The sequence below is a fragment of the Pristiophorus japonicus genome, chromosome 16 (assembly GCF_044704955.1).
Source record: "Pristiophorus japonicus isolate sPriJap1 chromosome 16, sPriJap1.hap1, whole genome shotgun sequence".
NCBI lineage: Eukaryota > Metazoa > Chordata > Chondrichthyes > Pristiophoridae > Pristiophorus > Pristiophorus japonicus.
In genome coordinates this window covers 2,718,479-2,737,522 of record NC_091992.1, presented here as the reverse complement: position 1 = coordinate 2,737,522, position 19,044 = coordinate 2,718,479, and the positions used below count along the sequence as shown (strand labels likewise).

The window sequence follows — 19,044 nt, the reverse complement described above, 5'->3', positions numbered from 1 at the left end:
GTAATTATGCATTTTCTTGCTTGGTCGGCTTGATTTCAGATTGTAACTCCCACCCTTTCTGATGCCAATTCATGCAAGAAATCCCCACCTATTTTTATTGCTAGCTTCTGCCAATTTAGTCCTAAAATTTGAATTTTCAAGCTACATTAAACAGAGGTTCTTGTAAATAGGTGTGACATCCTTGCTGTAAAGTACTCCACTGTGCAATGGGTATTATTTAAAAATGTATATTTTTATTTGTTCACGGAATGTGGGTGCCGCTGGCAAAGGCCAGCATTTACTGCCCTTGAGAAGGTGGTGAGCTGTCTTCTTGAACGACTAGTCCGTGTGATGAAGGTGCTCCCACAGTGCTGACTGTCGTAGCGGTTTGCTACAACCGAGTGTCTCACTGGGCCATTTTAGAGGATAGTTAAGAGTCAACCGTATTGCTGTGGGTCTGGAGTCACATATAGGCCAGATCGGGTAAGGACGGCAGATTTCCTTCCCTAAAAGGCATTAGTGAACCAGATGGGTTTTTCTGGCAATCCAGTGGTTTCATGGTCACCATTACTGATACCTTGTACTAGCTTTTTATTCCAAATTTGTTTGTTTAACTGAATTAATAGAAACATAGAAAATAGGTGCAGGAGTAGGCCATTCGGCCCCTCGAGCCTGCACCACCATTCAATAAGATCATGGCTGATCATTCCCTCAGTACCCCTTTCCTGCTTTCTCTCCATACCCCTTGATCCCCTTAGCCGTAAGGGCCATATCTAACTCCCTCTTGAATATATCAAATGAACTGGCATCAACAACACTCTGCGGTAGGGAATTCCATAGATTAACAGCTGTCTGTGTGAAGAAGTATCTCCTCATCTCAGTCCTAAATGGCCTACCCTTTATCCTAAGACTATGTCCCCTGGTTCTGGACTTCCCCAACATCGGGAACATTCTTCCCGCATCTAACCTGTCCAGTCCCGTCTGAATCTTGTATGTTTCTATGAGATCCCCTCTCATCCTTCTAAACTCCAGTGAATAGAGGCCCAGTTGATCCAGTCTCTCCTCATATGACAGTCCAGCCATCCCTGGAATCAGTCTGGTGAACCTTCGCTGCACTCCCTCAATAGCAAGAACGTCCTTCCTCAGATTAGGAGACCAAAACTAACGCAATATTCCAGGTGAGGCCTCACTAAGGTCCTGTACAACTGCAGCAAGACCTCCCTGCTCCTATACTCAAATCCACTAGCTATGAAGGCCAACATACCATTTGCCTTCTTCACCGCCTGCTGTACCTGCGTGCCCACTTTCAGTGACTGATGAACCATCACACCCAGGTCTCATTGCACCTCCCCTTTTCCTAATCTGCCGCCATTCAGATAATCTGTCTTTGTGTTTTTTGCCCCCAAAGTGGATAACATCACATTTATCCACATTATACTGCATCTGCCATGCATTTGCCCACTCACCTAACCTGTCCAAGTCACCCTGTAGCCTCTTAGCGTCCTCCTCACAGCTCACACCGCCACCCAGTTTAGTGTCATCCGCAAACTTGGCAATATTACTCTCAATTCCTTCATCTAAATCGTTAATATATATTGTAAAGAGCTGGGGTCCCAGCACTGAGCCCTGCGGCACTCCACTAGTCACTGCCTGCCATTCTGAAAAGGACGGGGCGGGGGATGGAGGGGAGAGTGGTGGAGGTGGGGGGCAGAGAAACCCAGGGCGGGGGACGGGAGGGGCCACATTGCAGTGGAGGTCTCGGTGCGGGGAGTGTTCAGAGTGGGCTGGACGGGTTGACTGCGCAGATGGGTGTTGGCGGATGTGTGGTTGGTGTCGCGGGGGCGTGGCTGGGGGCTCGACATCCGGGGGTGTTCGGCATTTGGGAAGGATTCTGACGGGACGAGGTGTGTTGGGTGCGGGGGGAGTGTTACTGGTGTTGGGTGGGTCCGGAGGTGGGGGGGGGGGGGGGGCGGGGGGCACAGTCTTGGGATGGGGGGGGTGGGCTGTTTGGAGCTGGGATGGGGAGAGACTTCTTCACTCGGGGAGTTGTTGGCCTGTGGGGTTCCCTGCCGCGGAGAGTTGTTGGATGTGTTCGGGAGGGAGTTGGATGTGGTCCTTGCGGCTGGGGGGGGAGGTGCTGGGGTGGGTGATCAGCCAGGATCTTCTTGAATGGCGGTGCAGGCTCGAAGGGCCGAATGGCCTACTCCTGCACCTATTTTCTATGTTTCTATCTATGTTTCTATGACCCGTTTATCCCGACTCACGAAGGCAGAATATTATCTGAATGGCGGCAGACTAGAAAAAGGGGAGGTGCAACGAGACCTGGGTGTGAGGGTTCATCAGTCACTGAAAGTGGGCACGCAGGTACAGCAGGCGGTAAAGAAGGCAAATGGTATGTTGGCCTTCATAACTAGGGGATTTGAGTATAGGAGCAGGGAGGTCTTACTGCAGTTGTACAGGGCCTTGGTGAGGCCGCACCTGAAATAGTGTGTTCAATTTTGGTCTCCTAGTCTGAGGAAGGATGTTCTTGCTATTGAGGGAGTGCAGCGAGGGTTCACCAGACTGATTCCAGGGATGGCTGGGCTGTAATATGAGGAGAGACTGGATCAACTGGGCCTTTATTCACTGGCGTTTAGAAGGATGAGAGGGGATCTCAGAGAAACGTATAAGATTCTGACAGGATTGGACAGGTTAGATGCGGGAAGAATGTTCCCGATGTTGGGGAAGTCCAGAACCAGGGGACATAGTCTTAGGATAAGGGGTAGGCCATTTAAGACTGAGATGAGGAGAAACTTCTTCACTCAGTGAGTTGTTGACCTGTGGAATTCCGTGCCGCAGAGAGTTGTTGATGCCAGTTCATTGGATATATTCAAGAGGGAGTTAGATATGGCCCTTACGGCCAAAGGGATCAAGGGGTATGGAGAGAAAGCAGGAAAGGGGTACTGAAGGAATGATCAGCCATGATCTTATTGAATGGCAGTGCAGGCTAGAAGGGCCGAATGGCCTACTCCTGCACCTATTTTCTATGTTTCTATCAGAAGTGCCATCTTTCAGTTGAGATGTCAAACAGGTGGATATTTGTAGAAAAGCAGCAGAGTTCTTCCCGGTTTCCTGGCCACCCTCAACCAAATTCATTAACACAGATTGTCTCTCTGCTGTTTGTGGGACCATGTTGTGTGTAAATTGGCTGCCGTGTTTCCCTACTGCAGTGACTACACTTCAAAAATGTACTTAATTGTCTGTAATGAGGCTGTGGAAGATGCTATATAAATGCAAGTTCTGTCTGTCTTTGTATTGCAGAATGGAGACCTTCCCGTCGGTGGCTGCCAATGTTGTGAAAGAATTCCGGGCGCTGCTTCAGCACAGCCCGTCCCCCATCGGCAACACGCGCATGCTGCAGCTCATGGCCATCAACATGTTCGCAGTCCACCACTCGCAGCTGAAAGGTCAGTCGCACTTCTGATTTGTAACTTTATTTCTTGAGTTATACAACAATAGCAACGACACAAGAAGGAAGAAAGAAATGAGAAAATATCGCGCCCCATCATGGCGTCAATCTTTCTTCCTTTGTACCTTGTCACAGTCTGCACCAGCAGGTAGGTTTGAAAACCTAACCAAAACCCCTGTCCCCTGGCCAATCTCCTATCCATACTGCCACGACTCTTTTAATCCTATCCGCTTCGATTTCTTAGCAAGTCTATTATGTGGCACTTTATCAAACGCCTTTTGAAAGTCGAGATACACTGTCGGCTGCACTGCCCTCATAGACCCTCTCCGATACTGCATCAAACAACTTAATCAAGTTTGTCAGACACGATTTGCCTTTAACAGATTCGTACTGACTGTCACTTATCAACACGTCTTTTCAAGTGACCAGGAATTTTGTCTCAGACTATTGTCTCTAAATGTTTCCCCACCATCGACGTTAGGCTGTAGTTATCGGGTTTATCTCTCTCCCCTTTTTTAAACGGGGATGTAACATTTCTAACCCATCAGTCCTCTGGTACCACCCCACTATCCATCGGGGATTGAAAGATTGTGGCCAGAGCCTCCGCAATTTCACCCGTACTTCCCTCACTTACCCAGTTTGTAGCTTGTCTGGACCAGGTGACTTTTCTACTTTGAGGACACTGTTACCCTTTTAAGTCCCTCCTCTTTATCTATTTTTATCCTGTTCAATATCGCTACTGCCTCCTCCTTTACTGTGACATTGGCAGCATCCTCTTATTTTGTGAAGACAGATGCAAAATACTCATTTAATATCTCTGCCTCCACAAGAAGATCTCCTGTTTGTTCCCTAATCGGCCCCAACCTGCCTTTGACTACACTTTTAGTATTTATGGGCCCAAGTTTACCCCCACGCTTAGAACGGCGCACCTCCGTGAGATGTGCTGACTTTTTATAACAAAAACCGCGCCTAAAAGTTACCTTGCTATTCTCCCCGCAGTCTGAGCGATGCAGGCCCTTGGCGTAGCGCAGCAGAACTGGTGGGGGGCGGAGCTAGGGCCGTGCTGGGTCAACACAGCCGGCAGGGGGGCGGGGCTAGGGCCCAGCGTGTTGGAGTGCCGGCAGCGTTGGAGCATGCGCGTTGGAGCATGCGCAATGGCTCACTAGCACTGTGGATTACTTGTCCTGGAACATAACCATTGTGGTCCCATTCCCTTACTCTGTTCCATTTGCCAATGTGAGCGGGGAAAGTAACTATAAGTCGGAAGCATAAGAGAACCTAACCAGAGGAAAATGTACCTGAGAGAGAAGTAAGTGTTTGCTATTCCATTAATAATGATTTTAAACTGAGTTTAAAAAGATAGCATCTGCCCTGGGCATTCAGTGAGCTAACACCTCTGCAATACAGTATCATTCGTGGCGCTCAGTAAAGAACAATTTGGGTTTAGCAGCAAGAAAGGAATATTTGGTTTAAGATTGATTTGTGAGCAGGCAATAGATTTGTCGAGAGATTTGGATCGATGCTTCACAGAGGAGCATTTATCGAGGAGACGTGAGAGTGATTATTAAATGCACTGCACCGGGCTGAGATTGATGCGAAAGACATGGGAATTATTCGGAGCTGTGAGGGCAGCAAAGGGAACGGGAGCAGCTGAAAATGAGTTAATAAAAGGGAGCAAGGTCGGAAGGGGCGGGAGACAAGGAGATGTTATCTCAATCGATCGTTTAGTATGCGCCCAAAGTCATTCAGGCAAACAGTCAGGTTGACTGAGCGGCCCGGGTGCTCCACATCGATGCCGAGCTGCTCCCGGCTACGTCGGGAGTGAGGCCGAACTCCCATTAACGGGCGTCAACATGGGGTTTCCGCTGTGCTTCCGGCAAAGATCTGGCATGGGAACAGGAGCAGCTCTCCCAGTGCTGCTCCTGTGGATCCCGCCCCCAGCCCTGGCCCAAGCGGCTTTGCCGCCGGTGCCTGCTCCAGTCGGCAAGATAGGACTTTTTATTTCTTATTACTTGATTTGTTTTTCATTTATTATTATTTATTAATTAAGATGGTTTTTATGCTTTATTGTTAAAAGTGAAGTGTTAATGCTTTGGAAAATCCTCTAACTCCCCCCTCTCCCCCCCCCCCCCCCCCCAAATCTCTGGCTACCTGTGCTGATTTCTTAAGTCTCCGCAAGGTTTTTCTGAGCGTACAAAAGTGAATATACGCTGGCCTAAGTTAGTTTGGAGTAACTTTTCGCTGGCTAAACTTGCTTAAATGGCCAAAACAGGCTTAAGTGGCTGGTAACGCCTTCTTTTGAAAAAAACAGAACTAAAAAGAAACTGAACTAACTCACTTAAACTGGAGCAAACTAAATGGGGAGAATTGTGATTTTTAAGGTACTCCAAAAAAAAACTAGTTGCTCCAAAAAAATACCAACTGCTGGGGAAACTTATATGTTTATAAAAGGCTTTAGTGTTCCCTTTTATGTTGCCTGCTAATCTATTCTCATACACTCACCGAGCCCCTTAATTCCTTTTTCAGTTACCCTCTGTACTTTCTATATTCAGCTTGATTCTCTACTGTATTATCATTATCAACTTGACGTTTATCATAAGCCTCCTTTTTTTTTGTTTCATTTTAACTTCTGTATCTTTACTCATCCATGGAGCTCAAGCTTTGGATGCCCTGTGGGAACGTGTCTCTGTACCCCAACCATCTCCTCTCTGAAGTCCTCCCATTGTAATTAACGGAGCAAGGTTCCTCAGCAGCTTTACCCAGACTATGTCTCCAACCGTATAGCTGGACAGAGTTATACCTGTACAACCGAGTGCCCATGGGGGAGGGAGTGTTGGATGCTAGAAATATATAAAGGAACATCAGCTGCATGCAATGTTTTATGTTCTTTATCTGCCACTTAATCGCCCATCCAAAGTGGCACTGAACCAGACAGCTCTGTTCGACCCTTAGCTGAGTTTCCGACCCCATCAGGAAGACTGCCTACATCTGCCCCCCCCACCTGCACTCTGACCCCCCCGCCCGCACTCTGACCCCCCCGCCCGCACTCTGACACCCCCGCCCGCACTCTGACCCCCCCGCCCGCACTCTGACCCCCCCGCCCGCACTCTGACCCCCCCGCCCGCACTCTGACCCCCCCGCCCGCACTCTGACCCCCCCGCCCGCACTCTGACCCCCCCGCCCGCACTCTGACTCCCCCGCCCGCACTCTGACCCCCCCCCGCCCGCGCTCTGACCCCCCCCCGCCCGCGCTCTGACCCCCCCCGCCCGCGCTCTGACCCCCCCCGCCCGCGCTCTGACCCCCCCCGCCCGCGCTCTGACCCCCCCCGCCCGCGCTCTGACCCCCCCTGCCCGCGCTCTGACCCCCCCCTGCCCGCGCTCTGACCCCCCCCGCCCGCGCTCCGACCCCCCCCGCCCGTGCTCCGACCACCACACACCCCTCGCCCGTGCTCCGACCCCCCCCCCCCGCCCGTGCTCCGACCACCACACACCCCTCGCCCGCGCTCCGACCCCCCCCCCCCCCCCCCCCCCGGCCCGTGCTCCGACCACCGCACACCCCGTCCCGCTCCGATCACCACACACCCACCCCTCCCCCGCCCGCGCTCCGACCCCCCCCCCCCCCCCCCCCGCCCGTGCTCCGACCACCACACACCCCCCGCCCGTGCTCTGACCCCCCCCCCCCCCGCCCGTGCTCCGACACCCCCCCCCGCCTGCGCTCCGACCACCGCACACCCCGTGCTCCGACCACCACACACCCCCGCCCGTGCTCTGACCCCCCCCCCGCCCGTGCTCCGACCACCGCACACCCCCGCCCCGTGCTCCGACCACCGCACACCCCGTGCTCCGACCACCGCACACCCCCCACCCCGTGCTCCGACCACCGCACACCCCGTCCCGTCCCGCTCCGATCACCACACACCACCCCCCCCTCCCCTGCCCGTGCTCCGACCACCACACCCCACCCCCCCCCCCCAGCCCGCACTCCGACCACCACACACCACCCCCCCCTCCCCTGCCCGTGCTCCGACTCCCCCCGCCCCGCTCCGACCCCCTGCCCACCTGCTGCTGACACACTCATCCATGCTGTTGTCACCTCTCGACCTGATTCCTCCAACATTCTCCTGACCAGCCTCGCAAACTCCAGCACGTCCAAAACTGCTGCCTGTATCCTATCCCGCACCAAATCTTGCTCGCATATCACTCCTGTCTTTGCTGGTCTGCATTGGCTCCTCATTCCCCAACATCTCAAATTAAAATTCTCATCCTCCTGTTTAAATCCCTCCATGGCCTTATCCCATTCTATCTCTGTAAACTTCTCCAGCCCTGCAACCTGCCCCCTGAACTCTCTCTTCCTGACTGCTCCTTTCGCATACCCTCCTCTATTTGATCTACCTTTGTGCCTTACAGCTGCTTAGGTTTTACTCTGGAATTCCTTCCCTAAACCCCATCGCCTCTCCAGCTCCGTTTTCTCCTTCAAACCCTCCTTAAAACCAACTCTTTGAGCATTCTGTTGGCTGTGCCCCCGAGTATCTCCCCTTTGGTTGATATCTATTCCCCTCGTGTCTCTAAAGCAACTTGCATTAAAGGTGCTATGTACATGCAAGTGGCCCTTGTTATACTGGCAGCCAGTGGTTCAGTAGCTAACAAAGATATTGCGGGAGGGCAGCCCAGCCCAGCCGAGTGCCTGGATTGCAATTCTACTCACCCAACACCTCGCTCACTGAGCAAGGCACCCCAAAGTCACAGCTGCGTTTCCATTTTACCTAATTTGTTACATTCCTATTTTCCTGCCTAATGGTTACTGCAGCACAAAAACCAATGGCAGGGAAGCACTTCAGGGTGTTTGACAGATGTGACGAGGTGCTGTATAAAAGTAGCTATTATGTTTTTCCTCAGTTCTGTCCAGTTTTTTCACCTATTATGTGCCACATTAAATCAGAACTGTTTTATAAATAGTTCACTGACTGGTATCTGTCGGTGGTTTTGGCACTGAGAACGGGCATGTGAACTGGCACTCCAGCCAGCAGCTCGAGTAACCTCGGTGGGGTAGTGGACACTCTGCACACTGCTGCCACTGACACCTGGGTGAGAGAGAGAGGGGGAGCAAGGAGGGAGAATGGTGACTTTTGCCGCTAGCCTATGTGCTGTGGAGTGGAAGATGTTTTCCTGGAACAGCTGGCAAATTTATCAGTTTGTCCTCATTCTTTAGTGCGTTTTCTGAGGAGCCAACTATTTGTAAGGGCTCCACGGCACAAGGTACTTGAGCAGGCCTCTTCATTCAACGCTCTCAATCTGCAGAAGGAATTTTTCCAAATGGTAGACGGTCATGTCTGGGGAGGGGCAGCCCTGAAATGACCCAGACACGTGTAAGAGACACATTAAAATGCAATTAAAAAAAAAATGATGGATTAAAATAAATTTATCTCCACACCTGCTGCATGAACTGGAACCTCCTGAGCGAGTGACTGTAACTAGCTCTGTTCTGACACAATAAACAGGACATTCCACTTTTCCCCATTGCCTATCCTCAATTTCTTTTTTCACATCTGGGAATGATAAAGACTACAGATCGGCATCATTTTCAATTCAAAAATACATCAATTTTTTTATCGTAGAGAGATTTCATTAAAAAAAACCTTTTCCTCTATGTGCCCCACCCCAGAATGCAGTGCAATCTGCATGTTACCACAGTCTTGCTTTGTGAGATTATGTTGTATCCTGCATCTACTGCTCGCGCATGGCTATCTTCCTGACGTAATGGACAAGATCATTACAGATCGTTTAAAGGCCATGTTTCCTATTTAAAATAGTTTTCTCCCATCCTTCCTTATTGATGTCTGCCCCCCGTGACCTCTGCTTTTCTACAAGTGGCCACTAGATGGTGCGTGAATGGCTCTCCTCATCTTCCTGATCCCTTCCTTCCTGGGAGCAGTGTCTGGCCTCCACCTGGTGTCAGTCTGAGAACACACGATGAGCATGTGGTGAGATGCCAATGGGAACTGGTATCCTCAACTCCAATGGGGTGTTTTCGTGCATTGGGTCATTGTGTCCTTGAATGCAAATGTGCTTTAATCCTGGGTCTCCCCTCGCCCCGCGATCAATCTCCCCCTCGCCCCGCGATCAATCTCCCCCTCGCCCCGCGATCAATCTCCCCCTCGCCCCGCGATCAATCTCCCCCTCGCCCCGCGATCAATCTCCCCCTCGCCCCGCGATCAATCTCCCCCTCGCCCCGCGATCAATCTCCCCCTCGCCCCGCGATCAATCTCCCCCTCGCCCCGCGATCAATCTCCCCCTCGCCCCGCGATCAATCTCCCCCTCGCCCCGCGATCAATCTCCCCCTCGCCCCGCGATCAATCTCCCCCTCGCCCCGCGATCAATCTCCCCCTCGCCCCGCGATCAATCTCCCCCTCGCCCCGCGATCAATCTCCCCCTCGCCCCGCGATCAATCTCCCCCTCGCCCCGCGATCAATCTCCCCCTCGCCCCGCGATCAATCTCCCCCTCGCCCCGCGATCAATGGGGAGGTCGCCAGTCACCCTGCACACTACAACTGCAGACCCCCGATTGATCGCGGGGTAACTGCAGACCCCCCGATTGATCGCAGTTAGACCCCCGATTGATTGCAGGGTAACTGGTGACAGAATATTATCTGAATGGTGACAGATTAGGAAAAGGGAAGGTGCAACGAGACCTGGGTGTCATGTTACATCAGTCATTGAAAGTGGGCATGCAGGTACAGCAGGCGGTGAAGAAGGCAAATGGCATGTTGGCCTTTATAGCGACAGGATTTGAGTATAGGAGCAGGGAGGTCTTACTACAATTGTATAGGGCCTTGGTGAGGCCACATTTTGAGTATTGTGTACAGTATTGATCTCCTAATCTGAGGAAGGACATTCTTGCTATTGTGGGAATGCAGCGAAGGTTCACCAGACTGGTTCCCGGGATGGCAGGACTGACATATGAAGAAAGACTGGATCGACTAGGCTTATATTCACTGGAATTTAGAAGAATGAGAGGGGATCTCATAGAAACATAAAAAATTGTAGCGGGACTGGACAGGTTAGATGCAGGAAGAATGTTCCCGATGTTGGGGAAGTCCAGAACCAGGGGTCACAGTCTAAGGATAAGGGGTAAGCCATTTAGGACTGAGATGAGGAGAAACTTCTTCACTCAGAGTGTGGTGAACCTGTGGAATTCTCTACCACAGAAAGTTGGTGAGGTCAGTTTGTTAGATATATTCAAAAGGGAGTTAGATGTGGCCCTTATGGCTAAAGGGATCAAGGGGTACGGAGAGAAAGCAGGAAAGGGGTACTGAAGTGAATGATCAGCCATAATCATGTTGATTGGTGGTGCAGGCTCGAAGGGCTGAATGGCCTACTCCTGCACCTATTTTCTATGTTTCTATGTGACCCCCGATTGATTGCAGGGTAACTGCAGAAGCCCCCCCCCCCCGATTGTAGTACACGTGGTGATCACAACTTTTATTTTTATTTCTTGAAAAACAATCCAGTATGAAGTTTTACTGAGTCGTGCAATGGCAATAAACCCAGAAATCCCAGAGTGTACTCAGCAAAAAAATGGCTCCTGCACACCAATAAACAGCTTGGAAGTAGGCCAGGGTGTTTATTCAGTGTGCAGCAGCCGTTTATAGCCTAGTACACTCTGGGATTCCTACATTTATCACTTAATTTTCACTGCCTCTTTCAGCTTACCACCACCACTACGCCTCAGTGGTTTCACTAACTGCTTCTGCCTTGGTCCATTGCAATTTAGGGATTAGAGAGTCCTGGTTCAACCCTACCAGAGCTCAGCATTCATTCGCCTTCACACTGCTGCTCTCCAACCCCTCCTAGCTTAGCGCATAACACTGCATCCCCCTCTCACACTACACCTCACACCTGAGCACTTCAATCAATCACACAATCTCTGCTCAAAACTCACCTTGTGCAGACTTGCAAGAAGATGCTGACCCTTTTTACCGTCAGTCTTTTATTTTTGTGAAGTCTCAGATGAAGATGTATTGTGGTGGTCTTTACTTTTTACGGGAAACCAGTATAAAGAATTCAATTTGTATTCAGCTGTGCTCAATTTAGTAAATGGGGGTCCCTATTTTTTTTCTTCTAATGTTTCAAGTCCCTGGAATTAAAACCATATCTTGTGCACAAATGTTTTTTATGTTGTTATTGTATGAAATTCGCCATCAATCATTGGCCATTAATCACTTGAGGTGCAGCACCCTGCACAAACGCTCACCATATGCTGAGGAAGCACACAGCAACAGAGGGCACCCAAGAGACACTCGGAGATCCACAGGCGCGCACAAAATCGCGATGAAGCTTCCCCCACCCTCCCACCCCCACCCCTCTTTTTTTTACTCTCCACCTGCCCTCGCCCACCCCCACAAATCCTGCCTGATGACCCTGTGTATTTTTATCATTCTGCTTCCCCCCCCACCCCCCATCACATGAAGCCTGGCACATACAGCGTTAAACATCTGCAGAAAGGCTCCGGACTGTGGGCTGATAGAAGCAGACATGGTGCAGCTGGTATAAGACACTGGTGGTTTCAAGAACTGCTGTCTGTTGGGATTTGGTGTCTGCAGAGAGAGAGCGAGAACGGCTGGGATGGCAGGCTGCCAGCCCTGGTTAGCTTGCCCCCACTTTAGTCATTTCTGGCCAGACATGGATTAGTCTGGTATAAGACTCTGGGCACTTCACTTGCTGGCACTGATCGGCAGGATGTGGGATTTTTTTTGTCTTGGCTGACTTTTTTACCTCTCTGAGAATTTGGAGAGCTATGAAATTCACTTTTTTTTAATGTACAGTTTTCCTCGAACAGCCCTTTCTGCTGCGGCTGCTTATTAATAGATTACATATGTGGTCTTAGTTTACATCAGTATTGAAATATTTTACGTGGGACCAAGTATATTTCCTGAGGAAATTTTAAAAGGATATTTATTGGAGGTACCAAAAAAGACACTAATTTATATTCCTTTTGATTTCTAACACATGAATTTAGTTAATAAATTAAAATGTTATCAACACAGTAAGATTTGAAGCAGGGAGGTTTGATTTGGGAGTGCGTGTTCATGGACTTGAGCCTGACATTTCAGAACGCTTGCTTGTGATCCTTGCCCAGAGGAATAAAGCCCAGGCAGCTAGCTGTCTCTCCTGATCCTTCTGGACGCCCCCCCCCCTCCCTTTGCCTGCCCCACATTTTGTACAAGCATTTCCTTTCTTTCTTTCTTCCTTTCTTTCTTTCTTTCTTTCTTTCTTTCTTTCTTTCTTTCTCTACCCTATCTGGGCCCCTGGATCCATCCGCCTGTGCCATTTCTGGAAGGTTGGTGAGCTGGCATCCTGTCGTGAGGCTGTGCCAGGGTTGCTCTCTCGCCGGCCGTGAGGAGCTGTGTCAGGCTTTTCAGATTTTTTTTAATGTCATAAATGCTGGATTCTCTCCCTCCCTACAGACCCTCCTCTGCTCCTGATCATCACCCAGCCGCAATTCCCAGACAGCTGGGAACGCGCCCTGGTAATAAGTTCAGAACCAAGTTCCAATGGCTCAGGGCACCCACCCACTAATACTTGCAAACAGTCGGTTGGAATAGTCCATGCTTCGTGACTGCTGCAGTGTCAACCTGGTGCAGGGCATTCTCCTGGAATGTAGAATTCGACAGTGCTCAAGGCGGTTTTACGGCCCATTGCACCCGTGCTAGCATCCTGAAAGAGCTATGCTTTTCCGTAGAATCATACAGCACAGAAGGAGATCGCTCGGCCCATGGGCCCAATCACCTTTTTTTCCATTGCCCTGCACATTTGGTCCCATAGCCTTCAATTTTTAAAAAAAATATTTATCTACTTCCCTTTTACAAGCTATGATGGATTCTGCTTCTACCACTCTTTCTGACGGGGTGGGGGGGGTGGGTAGGTTCCATGTCTTCTTTGATTATGAAGCCTTCTAGTTACTGATTAACCGGCCAGTGGAAACAGTTCTCATCTTCCTACCTTCATCATCTTAGATATCATCCAGAGACACGGCGTCACTTTCCACATGTACACTGACGACACCCAGCTCTACCTCACCACCACTTCTCTCGACCCCCTCCACGGTCTCTAAATTGTCACATTGCTTGTCCGACATCTTGTACTAGATAAGCAGAAATTTTCTCCAATTAAATATTGGGAAGACCGAAGCCATTGTCTTTGGTCCAAGTCACAAACTGCGTGCCCTAGCCACTGACTCCATCGCTCTTCCTAGACTGTTCGCAACCTTGGTGTCATATTTCACCCTGAAATGAGCTTTCGACCACATATCCGCAGCACAACTAAGACCGACTATTTCCACCTCCGTAACATCGCCCGTCTCTACCCCTGCCTCAGCTCATTTGCTGCTGAAACCTCATCCATGCCTTTGTTACCTCTAGACTTGACTATTCCAACACACTCCTGGCTGGCCTCTCACGTTCTACCCTACGTAAACTTGAGGTCATCCAAGACTAGGCAGCCGTGTCCTAACTCGCACTAAGTCCCGCTCACCCATCACCCCTGTGCTCGCTAACCTGCATTGGCTTCCGGTTAAGCAATGTTTCGATTTCAAAATTCTCATCCTTGTTTTCAAATCCCTCCATGGCCTCCCCCCTCCCTATCTCTGTAATCTCCTCCAGCCCTACAACCCCCAGAGATGTCTGTGCTCCTCAAATTCTGCCCTCTTGAGCATCCCTGATTATAATCGCTCCACCATCGGTGGCCGTGTCTTCAGCCGCCTGGGCCACAAGCTCTGGAACTCACTGCCTAATCCTCTCCACCTCTCTACCTACCTCTCTTTCCTCCTTTAAGACGCTCCTTAAAACCTACCTCTTTGACCAAGCTTTTGATGATCTGCCGTAATTTCTTCTTGTGTTGCTCGATGTCAATTTTTGTTGTCTTGTAATGCTCCTGTGAAGCGCTTTGGAACATTTTCCTATGTTAAAGGTGCTATAGAAATACAAGTTGTTGTTGTTGATTAATGTTAATTGGGATTCATAGGTGCTGGGGATTAAAAGCCACGGAGGGGAGTTGTGCTCTGGATAATAGTCAAATGCCAATAATGGAGGCTGGAGTCTGGTGATTTCCACCCCTCCCAACAGGACTAGCATCGACAGACCAAGCTGCCCCTTCCCTGTCATGTTCAGACGTAGTGGGTACAATTAACATTGATCTGGACCAAGACCAGACTCCTCATCATCATGGGCAGTCCCTCGGAATCGAGGAAGACTTGCTTCCACTCTTAGCATGAGTCCTTAGGTGGCTGAACAGTCCAATACGAGAACCACAGTCCCTTTCACAGGTGAGACAGATAGTCGTTGAGGGAAGGGGTGGGTGGGACTGGTTTGCCGCATGCTCCATCTGCCTGCGCTTGATTTCTGCATGCTCTCGGCGATGAGACTCGAGATGCTCAGTGCCCTCCCGGATGCACTTCCTCCACTTAGGGTGGTCTTTGGCCAGGGATTCCCAGATGTCAGTGGGGATGTTGCACTTTATCAGGGAGGCTTTGAGGGTGTCCTTGTAACGTTTCCTATGCCCACCTTTGGCTCGATTGCCGTGAAGGAGTTCTGTGTAGAGCGCTTGCTTTAGGAGTCTCGTGTCTGGCATGCGAACAATGTGGCCTGCCCAGCGGAGCTGATCAAGTGTGGTCAGTGCTTCAATATTGGGGATGTTGGCCTAGTCGAGGATTCTAATGTTGGTGTGCCTGCCTCCCAAGGGATTTGTAGGATCTTGCGGAGACATCGTTGGTGGTATTTCTCCAGCGACTTGAGGTGTCTACTGTACATGGTCCATGTCTCTGAGCCATACAGGAGGGCGGGTATTACTACAGCCCTGTAGACCATGAGCTTGGTGGCAGTTTTGAGGGCCTGGTCTTCAAACACTCTTCCTCAGGCGGCCGAAGGCTGCACTGGCGCACTGGAGGCGGTGTTTAATCTCGTCGTGAGAGTGTGGTGTGATGGAATGTTTTGTGGATGTTTGCTGTCTGTACTCCCATACTAAAGTGACGTTTCTTGTGCAAGCTTTTTATAAGCTGCCTGCAGGTGCATGGTTTTACTGTGTGAGGTACAGTACACATTAATAGATGCACCTAGAGCTCCACTGTCTTGAGGTAGTTTTCACTTCCTTTATTTCAAAAACCTTAAGGCACTGAAGGGTGATGGTGATGCCACCCAGCACTGGAGAGCTGCGTTAGTTTGTTGGATTGCAATTTGCGTTCGGTCATGCCGTTTATATTGATTAAGGTTCGGGGAAGTGATATTCAGGTGGTGTGTGGCCTCCCCATTTTTCCCTGTGGTGTGCCACTGCTCCTGGTATCACAATAGAGACTCTGGAGGGTCAGAATTCGAATGGTTCACATTGAAATATGTTAGTGCAGTCGGCTCCACATGTAGTGGCCACCTGCAAGTTCTAAACGTGAGGGAGGCCATTTAGCCCACAGTGCTTCTGGTGCTAGCTTGTCAACTGGAGCTAATTGGTCTCGTCTCGTTTTACTGCCCTTTACCCATATCCTTTTATGTTCTTTGCAAATATTTAGCCAGTTCCCATTTAGATGCTATGTTCTCTGAAAAGAAAGACTTGCATTTCTACAGCGCCTTTCATGACCACTGGATGCCTCAAAGCGCTTTAGAGCCAATGAAATACTTTTGGAGAGTAGTCACTGTTATAATGTAGGAAACCCGACCGCCAATTTGCGCACAGAAAGCTCCCACAAACAATCTAAAAGACTGCAAGTTTCTGTTTGGCTTCGCTGTGATATCATTGGACTTGACATTAGTTCATGACATTGCTTGTTGTGTTTTCGTTGGATCTATCTATCGAAACATGCTGCAGTGCTGGTGAGAGCAAGTTTCTATGTTGAGCATGGCTTGAAGAGTAAATCAGGTGGCTACCAATGAGACAAAAGTACTTCCACACAAGCAAGCCTTGCATGAAACACAAAAGGATAGTATGCAGGTACAGCAAGTGATCAGGAAGGCCAATGGTTTCTCGGCCTTTATTGCAAAGGGGATGGAGTATACAAGATATTGGTGAGGCCACACCCTGGAATATTGCGTGCAGTTTTGGTTTCCATATTTACGAAAGGATATACTTGCTTTGGAGGCATTTCAGAGAAGGTTCACTAGGTTGATTCTGGGGATGAGGGGCTGGACTTATGAGGAAAGGTTGAGTAGGTTGGTCCTCTACTCATTGGAATTCAGAAGAATGAGAGATGATCTTATAGAACCGTATAAGATTATGAGGGGGCTTGACAAGGTGGATGCAGAGAGGATGTTTCCACTGATGGGGGAGACTAGAATTAGAGGGCATGATCTTAGAATAAGGGACCACCCATTTAAAACAGAGATGAGGAGAAATTTCTTCTCTGAGGGTTGTGTATCTGTGGAATTCGCTGCCTCAGAGAGCTGTGGAAGCTGGTACATTGAATAAATTTAAGACAGAAATAGACAGTTTCTTAAATGATAAGGGGATAAGGGGTTATGGGGAGCGGGCGGGGAAGTGGAGCTGAGTCCATGATCGGATCAGCCATGATCATATTAAATGGCGGAGCAGGCTTGAGGGGCCTTATGGCCTACTCCTGCTCCTATTTCCTATGTTCTTATGCAATTTACTGCCAGTGAGTCTGGTGTAAATAGCGTATTTGCCAAGTGAAATCACCTACGTTTAAACTGGTAACGCTCCCAAACAAAATCCTTTGTGTGAATTGGGTGTTACAGAGCAGAACATGCTAGAAATGTGCAACAGGTTCATCAGAATCTGAGAAGGAAGAAACAGGGTCTTAGACCCTGTCTCAGAAATGGAAACTGGAAGATAAGGAGCGTTTTATAGGGCTGAATGAAACAAAAGGTGGGGCAGAAGAGTCAAGACTTGCGTCACAGAGAGAGTTACTGGGTCCAAAAAAAAACTGGAAAGAGATGAAAACTGGTGGGTGATGTACAGACATCCAGGAGGCAAACAGAGGCCTTAACAGAACCCAAGGGCAGTGAGAAGAAAATGTATGAAAAAACCCTTCAAATTGGTAGCAGAAAGCGTTGGGAGAAACTAGCTGAGGAATGGATGAAATAAAATAAAAACATAAAATACAGAAAATATGCAGCAGGGTTTCCAGCACTTAAAGAAAAGTCAGCCCAACACCTTGGGTGCAGAGTCAGCCTGCCAGAATTGTGTTGTGAATGCAGGCCGCGCCCCCCCCCCCCCCCCCCCCCCCCGATGCAGGTAGACCTTTCCTCGGGACAGACGTACTCGCTTGGTTATCCAGCAACTTCTGCTGTATGTCAAAGCGCCAACCACTTCATTCCTATCGAATTTACCCTGTATTTGTTGTCGAGCACCTGTCAATCCTCGGTCCTGCACGTGTTCAGGATGGCTCACCCGTGGCTGGAGTATGGAACTGGTCTGATACGCAAGGCTCCACGTTTAGCTGTGCTGAATTTCAGCGTAAACTCCATCAGACTGCCTGCTGTGGAATCAGTTTAATTGTCATATACTTGGTGCGAGGTTAAATCTCTTCAGTTAGCCCCTATTAACCTGCATCTGATCTGCAAATGTGCATGAACAGTTTGACGCTAAGTCCTGGTGTTAATTATGCTGTCATCAGTTGTGTAAATGCAGTAGCCTGTTACTAGCCTGAGCCTTCAGTTGATCCTTTAATTATATTACAGTAATTTTGTACCATCAACTCAACCCTCTTGCTACATTCAGCCTCTTTGCTTCTACATCTGTCTCCTCATTTTCTTTCATTTCTTTTAAATTAATTTTGTGGTTAGTTTCCATTCTTTCCCAATTATAATATTTTTATAAGCACGCTTAACTTTTTCCTACTGAGTCCCTGTGGAATATCTGTCTTTACCCCCCCCCCCCCCCCCCCAAACCAGGTGTTGGATGCTTTCTTTGCCCTTTCGCTTCAACATAGCAGTTTGAATAAAGACAGAGCAGCTTGCTTGGCTCGGCTCGGTTGGGAGAAAGGAAAGGTGGATTTGGTTAGGATGGTTACAAAGGCCAGTGACTGCAGTGATCTTTGTTAGGAAGCGACACTCCCGCAATCAGGGTTACCGGGCCAGTTAATGGGAGAGGGGCAGGGCCAGTTTGTATTTTTCTTGCTTTTTCCCCTCTGTCCCTGGCTCCTTGTTGGGCCATGATTTTACTGGTGCCAGTTGCCCAGTGGAACATCAGCCTTGTGCGCAGACCTATAATAATGTGTGCACGCATGCGTATATGTGTAAGTATATATATGTGTGTGTATTATTTCTAGAAGTGGTCACTGCATACTGATCAGTAGGAAACCTGGCTGATGTTCCCCTCTTTAACCCAGTGTCACGGGGGCCATTATAATGCCCTGCGTGCTGCCCCGACAAATCGGCTAGTGCAGCGCAGACCAAGGTTAGAACCTGGCACTTTTCCTGGATAAACTCGTTGAACCATCAGTGGATCTGTCAGAACAAACTAACCATCGGAGTTTCACAACACACTGAAACAGAAATCGAGAGCAAGGTTATTTTCTCTTCTGGAATGGTCAGTGTTGGGACTCTTTATGTTCTCCTGGCCCAGGCGCCAGGGCCAACACCAGGAGAACAACGCTTGCTTTTGTCCTTGCAAGTTACC

The 19,044-nt window shown here is 49.5% G+C and overlaps 1 protein-coding gene across 2 annotated transcripts in view; it reads left to right on the top strand.

Annotated features, from left to right (window-relative positions):
• smg6 (SMG6 nonsense mediated mRNA decay factor) overlaps nt 1–19,044 on the top strand; it is a 422,171-nt gene that overhangs the window by 123,064 nt on the left and 280,063 nt on the right. For both annotated transcript variants that reach the window (XM_070856878.1, XM_070856877.1), the window contains exon 7: nt 3,280–3,425. In XM_070856878.1, the coding sequence (XP_070712979.1) occupies nt 3,280–3,425 (146 nt within the window). The remainder of the gene's footprint in view (nt 1–3,279; nt 3,426–19,044) is intronic.